The sequence below is a fragment of the Vigna umbellata genome, chromosome 1, assembly GCF_029865625.1.
Source record: "Vigna umbellata cultivar VRB3 chromosome 1, Vumbellata_1.0, whole genome shotgun sequence".
NCBI lineage: Eukaryota > Viridiplantae > Streptophyta > Magnoliopsida > Fabales > Fabaceae > Vigna > Vigna umbellata.
Genome location: NC_142165.1, coordinates 106801818 through 106812331, shown reverse-complemented (window position 1 = coordinate 106812331; position 10514 = coordinate 106801818). Strand labels below are relative to the sequence as shown.

Below are 10514 nucleotides of genomic sequence, written 5' to 3'. Positions count from 1 at the left end.
TTACAAGAGCATTAAGCATGGAGATACAGGACTAAGTACAATGTTTTCTATTTGACCACAGTAGTTGACAAAGCATTAAGCACTGAACTTGAAGATGTAGGAGCTTCACGTCGAACATGCAAATGAGCTAATACTAGTGACAAAGACGGAGATACATGACTCCAATTATCTCACGCTCCAACATAACTATGCATAGATGATCCAAGGATCAAGAACTCAAGATCCTATCGTATGCCATCTTAGCCATTCGTTTAGTTCCAATTGGTCAATTTGATGCATGAAAGAGAAAAAACAGAACTGTCATGGTAACCGAAGAAATCTAAGAATTCTGATACATTTATTGTTTGAGTCAGTAGTAGAAAGAGTTTAAACACATGAAGAAAGAGAGGGAAGGAGGGATAAAACTTCAATAGATAACAACTCATTTAACTAAGTTTTAAAAAAATAATAGTACCCAAACCATTAAATTTCCTTGGGTACCACATAATTTCTCAAGATAACATAGTTTTAATGGTGAGATTTGTTCTTCAAACTGTAGGGGATGCATTTCCATGATCCAACGGGTGCTACCTATGGTGATACACTGTGTTCAAATCTCACTCCCCACTTGCCCAATTCAGGCTAGAAATTCTAACTTGAAACTATCTACGCCAGAACAAAATAGCACCCCTGCCACTAGGTTCCCTAGCCTTCATGAAACATTAATTGATTGGTTCTATCGGCATAGAATATTTGCTCAAAGTCTAGTCTAATATCAGCACCAAACATAAGAGCAGAACAATGCAAGACAACTAAGCTAATCTATTGTTAGTTCCTTTATGTTAGTTATTATGCTTTCAAGAGCTGCAGGACTTGATTATGAATATAGAAATTTTGTAAACATCTAAACAAATGTTTTGGCACGTGGATCGTATGATTTCTGAATAAATTAGGTCTTTGCATTCAGATAAGTATGATTTTGCTAACTATGGCACTTCCATTCCCACAACTCTAGCGAAGCAAGTGCCGGATTGCAGCAACAGCATCACCTTTATGCTCGCGTAAGGTTCTTTCAGCAACCTTTTTATCCAGCTTTTGAAAACAAATTACACATAAAAATATCAATTGATTGAAAAAAACTGGAAAATTTTAAAAATGCGACGTACGGACAAAGTTACCTCTAATTCATTAGCGATAATATCAACATCGGCGGCATTTATCTTAACAGCAGCTAATTCTTTCTCCCTAAAATCATGGGGAAAATACAGATTAATAGTTACTTAATCACTAATCAAATGTAGAAGACAGAAAAAAGAATTAATAATGATTTTACCTCAAACGCATGGCTTGCCAATCAGCTTCCGCGGATGCAGCAATTGATGCCATGGCCTGCAAGATCATTAGAAAATACCGCAAAATTCTGTTTAACAAGAATCGAATCGCTTGTGTGGAATTTTGTAGCAACGTTTGATAACAGCGCGTTTGATTTCAGTTTAGGACGCGATTTTGAGAAGCTGATAAACGCGCTTCTGAACGTGTTTTGAATTTCGAATACGATTACAAGAAAATATGAGAGAGAGAAGAGAACCTCTTGAACGCGAGAGGAATCGAGTTGGCGATCCTCGACACGGTCAGTGAGCTTGTCGAAAGCTTTGGTCTGCTGCTGCATGTCCTTTGAGTCCACCACCCTCTCTATTCCCTCCTCTGCACCTTCCATTTCTCTCTCTCTCTCTCTCTCTCTCTCTCTCTCTCTCTCCAATTTCACTCTTTCTGCTGCAAAATCAAACTCTACAACAAAACTAACACAACCCACGCGCAAAGCTGAAAGAGCTTCATCTCATACAGTTACTTTGTGCCTTCTGAAACATTGTTCGGGCCTTATTGGGCTCAACGTGGAATCCATTTCTCTAAAGGATTGACGTCCTGCACCCCACAATTTCTTCACGCACCCAAACTTTTCAAAATAACAATTTTACTTTATTAAAAAGTGACTTCTTGTTTAAAAAAATTCAAAATAATTTTTTCAGATTTTTTGGAATAAAACTTCCGAATATACATTTTTTTCTAGAAGGAATTTTCTGAAACAACATGAAATGCATTCTAGAAAAAGCTTTCCAAAACACATTTATCTTATTCTTCATCTACAACATTATTCATCTATTCTTCTCTCTTTGTAACACAATCAGCCCACTAAGTTAGACCCAACTACTTTTTCACATAAGAAAGATTATTTTTTCAGTGCCAATAAAAAATATAAACTACATTGCAATTAAAATAAATAGTGTTTAGTTATTGATAATTTTAAAAATAGCAATTAAAAATTAATTTACAAATAACAATAGGATTAAATATTTCTGAAAGGAAGATTTTGTGGGTGCAATTTAAAAAATGTACACAAAATAAGAAAATAGAAAAAAAAATATTGATATGTGTAAGTGGTAGAACATGAGGAGTGAGTCTCATTCTCCGATATATTTTAATTTATAATTTTGAAAATCGTCTTGTATAAAACTTTTAAAGAAATGATTACAAAAACAAAAAAAAAATATAATCTTATCCTACAATGTTATTCCTGAGTTTACAATAATGTAAAACACTTTATTATATCATAACTCCATATATTTAATTTCTTTTAATAGTATGAAAATGATTAAGATTAATCTTAAGTGAAAGTAATTTTCTTATTTATAAATTAACGTGTAAAATTATTCTAATTAATGTATTTTTCATTTTAAATTATTAAGCACGTGGGCATAGATAAATGGATATGAGATAATTATTTACTATAAAGACCTAAATATTAATCTAATTATTATTTTCGTTGAGTTATTTCAATTCAGTCATAATAGTTTTTTAATTAATTTTTTATTCATTTTTTTCAATTTAATTATTTTTTAACATCATTTAAATAATTAATAAACAATGAATTGTGTAAATGTAATTTTTTGTGTTTTTCTTTATTTCTAAAATATTTTTAAATTTTCTTTACTTATTTTTATTTTTTTAATTTAAAAACAATGTTCATGTCTCAATAAAACATCATGCTATATGAAAATAGTAATGTCATATCACAATTTAATGGTATATTTATTATTTTTATTCAATTTAATTTAATTTTTTTTAAATTGATTAATTTTGTTCTTCTACAACTGAAACCAAATTTAATTTTTATATAAATATTATATTTATAAAAATTTACATTTTTATTATGTATATTTTTTTTACAGTTAGTTGATTTAATATTAGAATGAAACTCTTAAACAATGGAGATCAAGATAATTGGTTTAAAATTTTAAAAATTAAAAATCAAATAAAGTATTAAATAAAAATAAAAATTAAAGTTAACACAATTTATAAAAAGAAGTAATTGTAATTATTATTATCATAAAAACACAAAGAAATGAAAATCTAAAACTAGTTATTTTTATAAAATATATATGTTTAAATTTGAAAATTTCATTTTATAATTGATTATAATATAAGGATTAAATATGTTCTTGTCCTTTAATTTTCATTTAAAATTAAAAGTAATCTCTCTTCAAAATTTTGGCTTAATTTAGTTTTCCAATTTTATAAATGTGTTGATTTAGTTCTTTTAACTAAATTTTGTTAAGTTTATTTAACTTTTCATACATATTTCGTTATAGTACTTGGGTTGTTTATACCGTTTGATACATTTTTACTTTAATGTTAATTGTAAAACACCTTTGAGATATCGTATAAATTTAATAAAATTTAATTAAAACAACTAAATCCATGTAGTTTTAAAAATAAAATACTAAGATAATTTAAAGTTTTGAAGATGGACTAATTTCAATTTTCACCGAAAGTTACGTAATTTCAAATTTCAAATATAGTTAACCCTTTAATATAATGTTGTGAGACATTTTTATTTAATAGTTGATGTCATGTTTAATACTTTGTGTCATTTTTAACTTCTTAAAATTTTAAATTAACGGTGTTATTCTCTATTTTAAGTTTTTATTCTAATTTTAAACCAACTTTAATCTTAACTTAGAAACATTTAATAAAAATATAAATTTTAATTATAATTTTGTAGGAAAATTAAATTTAATCTCAATTTAAAAAGAGACAAAATTTATCCATTAAAAAAAATAACTGAATCTAGAAATTTAACAAATATGGATTAAATATGTTTTTAGTCCCTAAACTATTGGTCGTTTCTGGTTTTCGTCCCTCTTCCAAAGTAAGGTACAATTTGGTCCTCATTCTTTAGAAAAACGTTCGTTTTAGTCCTCAAAATTTTGTTTTTAGTCCTCGTTTTAGTCCTCAAAACGTTCGTTTTTCGACTAAAACGGACGTTTTTTAAAGATTGAAGACTAAATTGCACCTTACTTTGGAAGAGGGACGAAAACCAGAAATGGTCAATAGTTTAGGGACTAAAAACATATTTAACCCAACAAATATAATGATAAAATGTAATATAAAACACTCATACGTAACTTTAATACTATCACATAACATTGTTATTTCCAACGTGATATGATACTAGATAAAAGTTGTTAATTATTTAAATAGTATTAGTAAACATGACTAAATTGAAAAAAGTTAATGAAAATTAGAAACAATTTGAAAAAAATTAAAACTGAATTAAACTAACTAAAAAAATAAAACCAAATTATTCGTATTTAAGTTTAGTATAAAGCATAGTTGTTTTGTTAACATTATTTCTCTTTTGAGAAGATATCAATGTATACCAAAAATCTTTCTCAAATAATTAAATAATTTAGGAACATGATCCACATAATCAATACAATTAAATAGTTCGTGCATGTGATGAAATTAATGCATTATAACACGTGTCTACTTGATAACATCATGAACATGAAATATCTCTTTGATTTATTAACTGTTAATTTCGGATGAAATATTTTTTAGCTATAATTTTACATATGCAAGACTTTGAACCTAATATTACGCTTAAGGGTCTCATTTCTATTTCACTCATACCGGTGTTTGTAATTATATTAAATAATTTAAAATTAAAAATTTATTTTGAGCTGCTAGATTGTTCATTTTTAAATTGCAGTTGAAAATTTTCACCTTATTTATTTTCTTTCTTTATTGCTTCTGTTTTCTGATTTGCCGCTTCTATGTTTGTGTGCTTCCAAAAGTCGTTTGGGGATGACGCAGACACATACAGAGTTACTGTTGTTCTTAGGTGTGTAACTTCACAATGCTAAAAATAAGTATCTTATTAGAGTATTGATTAAGGATTTTAAAAGTAACATTATTATATTTTAATTATGATTTTGAATGTGATTTCGGTAAAAACAGACAAACATATAGACAGAAGCATAGACCGTGTAATAGGTTTTACCATGTGTGTGGTGGGAAAAAAAGGTAATAATGGTATGTCGTGCTTTTACACTTAGAATTGAGTTGTTGAGTTGGTTCTGAAATGGTGAACAGCTAGGTCGGGTAGCTCAATTAAGGAATGGGATATCCCCAAGAATGTGGTGGTTGATGAATCACATGATGCTGCGGTCCAGCTATTCGAATTAATTAAGTAGTTAGTTCATTTTTTCTTTCTTGTTGAAAATCAAACTAATTATTTACTGATATGACAAGGATGATGTTTGCTTGCAAGTGTTGGCGGTGGAAGCCTGCATTCTCAACTTGGTTGCATGGACTGTAGCTTTTCTTTTTCTCCTCCAAAGTGAAGTTGTTCATCTAAATTTGATTCACAAATAATGGCGGGGTAGATGTGAATCTAGATGTTATTATGAGAATAAATGCTTATCATATTGTATAAACAATATTATTCATCATATTTTATATAGGACCCTTCAAAGATTCATTTTATTGATTCCGATTTTCGAGTGGGATGTACAAATTCATTTCATAACATTTGAAACTACAAAAAAAATATATAATACTGTTGATAGAATTTCATTGACAATAAAAATTTTGTTGGTAAAATAATATTTTTTTACTCTAAAAAATTTATAAAACAAATTATCGATGGATTTTATTTAAGAAAAAATTTAATTATTGATGAATATTTTAGTTGATAAATGTATCAGTAATATATGTCTATAATGGATATATAAATAAAATTTGTTGGTAATATAAATTTTTATTATTGATAGATATTTTTGTTAATAAAATGGGTGTAATAGTTTTTGTTTCAATTTTGATCATGTTATACAATTAGAAATGAATCTTTTTAAAGGGTTGTTGTTAATTTTTTGAAAATTTGTTGATAATAAATTCGTTGATAGTTGAACATGCTAGAATTCATTAACAAATTTGTTGATAATTATATTTTTTAGAATCGAACAATATATTCATTGATAAAATATATTTCAATGTTCCCACAAACTCACCAAATTAGTGTTTTAAATCAAATGCAAATAGGTGAGTATTTTAATAACAAATTTTTGGTCATCGGTATAACTTATAAGTAATTTTACTTTAGTAATAAATTTTTGTGTTTACCTATCAATTTTGACCATCAATAATATTATACTTTTTAAATTTTTATTTTATTTTTTTAGAGGATATTGCATTGGTTTAACCTAACAAACGATATAATATGGTTACTTTCACTATGCAATTTATCATATCGTTTCTTCATGAATCGATGTAATATCTTGTTGTAATAATTCTATTCTGCATCATTGTTATGTTTATTTTCTATTATTGATGACTTTGGATGACTTTTTCCTTACTAATTTTTTGGTTACTTTCTTATATAAAATCTAAAGTTGTTATAAATATTTATTTGACCACTTGAACGCGTTTTAAAAAGAAAGCAAATATTTTTAAAATTAATCTAATTTTTTTTTATTAAAATTACAACAAAAAATAAAACTGCACGCAATTTATATCTTTTGCCAACAATGTTATTGGTGACAGAGAACACTATTTTACCATCAAGACATTCATCCTATAATTAATAAAACATAAATCATCAACCTTAATAGCTCTTATATTTTTTTTTTTTTTCTGATAAAAAAATCAGCCTAATATCTCTGAATAGGTGAAATTAAACCTACAAACATTTGACTCTAATTACTGGTTACGTAGGTACATTTCTATCCGAAGCCAATTGAAATCTTAAAATTATTTCCCTTTCAGTATAGCTCCATTGCATCTAAAAAATAGAACAAAATAAAGGGAAAAGTTACCTTAATAATAAGTTAACCTTATGAAGAAATTGCTACAAATACAAATATATATACCTACTCTCAATCCACCACCTATTTAAGTCCCCACAAAATTCGCATGAAAGGAAGAACAAACAAAATGCATACTAAGGAATAGAAGAGGCCAGAATGGAGGCTGTGCCCAGACACATTCAGAGAACTCTCTCACACTCTATCCATTCTTCAAATTACAATACTATATACATTAACTACACAGACAAAAGAATTTAACAAGTAAACGAGAACCATTATCATTGTTATGTAAATTTATAAGAACCAATAGACAAATTATTTAATATAAAGATTAGAACCAACAGAAACAACACATTTAACCTTATAATAATATGACTGATTTAGAAAACGTTGAAATTCACACAAAATCAGTTACTAAGAAACGATGAAAAGTATTCATCTAATACAAAATGAAACGAATACTGCATGTATATTGGTCAGTTTTTCTAATAATGATGTATATTATTTATGACACGCATTCTTTAATTTACATACCTATAATCATACTCTTTTATTTTCTTATTGCAACAATTTTCTATGATTATATTATTTACTCAAAGACAGTGACGGAAGCACATTCAAACCTAAAAGCCATTGAAAATGCTGGTACTTTATTTTTAACAAGCATTCTTTGACTAAAAGTACATTTTAATATTAAAGTATTATGAAATAATATGACTGTCACTGTGTATTGATGAAGCAAGCTGTACATGTGGTGGGGTGCCAATCGTCCAGAAATGCTATATATTTCTTAAACTGGACTAAACATTAACATGTGAAGTTTTTTTAATTTGATTTCAGTGAGATGGCTGAAAATGTTTCTCACATCACATGCCAATCCCATGTATATGACATTGAACCGACAGATAATACACATAGCAGTAGGGCAAGTTTTCAAGCTATAAATGAGAAAAACAGTATAAAAACGTAAGGGTCTTCAACATTTCATAATTGCCATCTGCCAATCGCAGTCACTTCCAGAAAATTTTTCTAACTTCACTTTTTACTCACTAAAAATGGAAGAAAATTAATCACTCTGTATCCTTCACCTCGACCCGTTACATCCAGCCTTAAATATATTTACCAACTAAAGTCGTTCTGTTGGATACCAAATAACACCAATTTCCATCGTCATCAAGAGCCGTGTTCTTTCAAGTGTGTCATTAGAGATTGAATCTTCAGTGTATACAAATTTTCTTTTCGAGATATTAGTACTATAAATAAATTTTAACAATTTCAGAAATTAGTTCTCAGTTCTTTATCAAGATTCTAATAATTTACTTCAAAATAAGAATTTGTACGTGTACAAACTTCATTTTTGTAGATTTTGATTCTTGACAATACAAAGAGGGAACATGTTTCACAGAAAATTATGAACAACCACTTTCCTGATAAACGAAAATGTCCCATTTAGCACCTGATAATGAATAAGATAATTCACAGCAGAAACCCCAAAAAGGATACTCACTATTTAAACTCCTACAGTGACTGGAGCAAGCTAGTTGCTTTCAGTAGTGTTTTTTCTAATCGAGATATTATCATTTTTGTTAATAGCTATTAATCGAACTACGTTGTACTTAAATAAAGTAGTTGATGGTTGGGACATGACAATTAAGATTTCACCGGCCCGTGGATTTATCTTTAGAAACAAAGTTTGAACTTTTGACGGTGTTCGATAGTTGAGATCTCGATAAGTCTACGTGTATTAATGGTGTGTGTGCGCTTGTTCACACTATAAATAACTCCTTTCTGCCCAAGCTTTCTCCACAGAAAGCATTTTCTGCCCTATTTTCTCTATCTGTGTAAGGATGGGAAAGTTACAAAGCTATGTTGCAGTACTTGCTGTGGCATTTGTATTAGTGATAGGAGCAGCAGAATGCAGAAAAATTAAAGAAAATGAGTTAGTTGACGGTTTTGGAAGCGGCTTAGGTGGAATTGGAGGTGGACATGGTGGTGGATTTGGGGCAGGAATTGGTGGTGGCGGTGGTGCTGGTGGCGGATTTGGAGGTGGAAAAGGTGGTGGTCTAGGAGGAGGATTCGGAGGTGGGCACGGTGGTGGCGGAGGAGCAGGAGGAGGCATTGGAGGAGGTGCTGGAGGTGGTTTTGGAGGTGGCAAAGGCGGCGGTGTCGGAGGAGGAGTTGGTGGTGGAGGAGGGGCAGGAGGAGGCATTGGAGGAGGTGCAGGTGGAGGTGCAGGTGGTGGTTTTGGAGGTGGAAAAGGTGGTGGCGTTGGTGGTGGGGGAGGAGCAGGAGGAGGCATTGGAGGAGGTGCAGGTGGAGGTGCTGGTGGTGGTTTTGGAGGTGGAAAAGGTGGAGGCGTGGGAGGAGGAGTTGGTGGTGGAGGAGGGGCAGGAGGAGGCGTTGGAGGTGGGGCAGGTGGAGGAGCTGGCGGTGGACTAGGAGGAGGGGCAGGCGGAGGAGTTGGAGGTGGGGCAGGTGGAGGAGCTGGAGGTGGTGTAGGAGGAGGGGCAGGCGGAGGAGCTGGAGGTGGTGTAGGAGGAGGGGCAGGCGGAGGAATTGGAGGTGGTGCAGGTGGAGGGGCAGGCGGAGGAATTGGAGGTGGTGCAGGTGGAGGAGCTGGAGGTGGTGTAGGAGGAGGGGCAGGCGGAGGAGCTGGTGGTGGTGTAGGAGGAGGAGCAGGCGGAGGAATTGGAGGTGGTGCAGGTGGAGGAGCTGGAGGTGGTGCAGGTGGAGGTGCTGGTGGTGGTTTTGGAGGTGGAAAAGGTGGTGGTTTTGGAGGAGGAGTTGGTGGAGGTGCCGGTGGAGGCGCTGGTGGAGGTGCCGGTGGAGGCTTTGGTGGTGGGCATGGTGGTGGAGTAGGGGGAGGAATTGGTGCCGGAGGAGGCGCCGGAGGAGGCTTTGGAGGGGGTTCTGGCGGTGGCATTGGAGGCGGTGCAGGTGGTGGCGGTGGGGCCGGTGGAGGCGGTGGCTTCGGTAGTGATGGTCGGGGTTTTTGAGTTAAAATATATTCTTAATAGTATGTATACTATATACCATGCAATGCAATGCTCGTTTAAGGAACCAAGTACGTATAACGTACGCTATATTTATACATTATCGAAATAAACGAAAGTTTTCGTTCATGGTCATCTGATTCTTTTCTCCTTTACATCACAAGTTCATTTTATCACAGTTAACAATTAGCCTTTAATAAAACAACTGCCATATTTTGCTTTGTACTAACAAGCTAAAATTAAAGATATTACATGGATGTGGGACTTGTAATTCATCAGCTTTACAAATATAAATTATCTCGAAACAGTTATTTAACAACTTGGATTCTATCAAGGCTGTACATAAAACTGGTGATCGAGGTAGTAGAAACAAATTCGTGTCATGAAAAACCTATTA

At 31.9% G+C, this 10514-nt stretch overlaps 2 protein-coding genes across 2 annotated transcripts; one reads left to right on the top strand and one right to left on the bottom strand.

Annotated features, from left to right (window-relative positions):
* Positions 1 to 306: 306 nt before the first annotated feature.
* Positions 307 to 1804, bottom strand: LOC124845884 (uncharacterized). The gene is made up of 4 exons (XM_047323078.2): positions 1568 to 1804; positions 1313 to 1368; positions 1158 to 1224; positions 307 to 1071 (listed from the first exon to the last, which is right to left on the bottom strand). Exons 1-4 carry the CDS (start codon positions 1694 to 1696, stop codon positions 991 to 993), a joined length of 333 nt encoding a protein of 110 aa, XP_047179034.1. The 5' UTR covers positions 1697 to 1804; the 3' UTR covers positions 307 to 990.
* Positions 1805 to 8811: 7007 nt separating this feature from the next.
* LOC148207059 (uncharacterized) lies at positions 8812 to 10252 on the top strand. The gene has a single exon (XM_088105434.1). The coding sequence runs from the start codon at positions 8972 to 8974 to the stop codon at positions 10118 to 10120; it is 1149 nt and encodes a 382-aa protein (XP_087961560.1). The 5' UTR covers positions 8812 to 8971; the 3' UTR covers positions 10121 to 10252.
* The last annotated feature ends 262 nt before the right edge of the window (positions 10253 to 10514 follow it).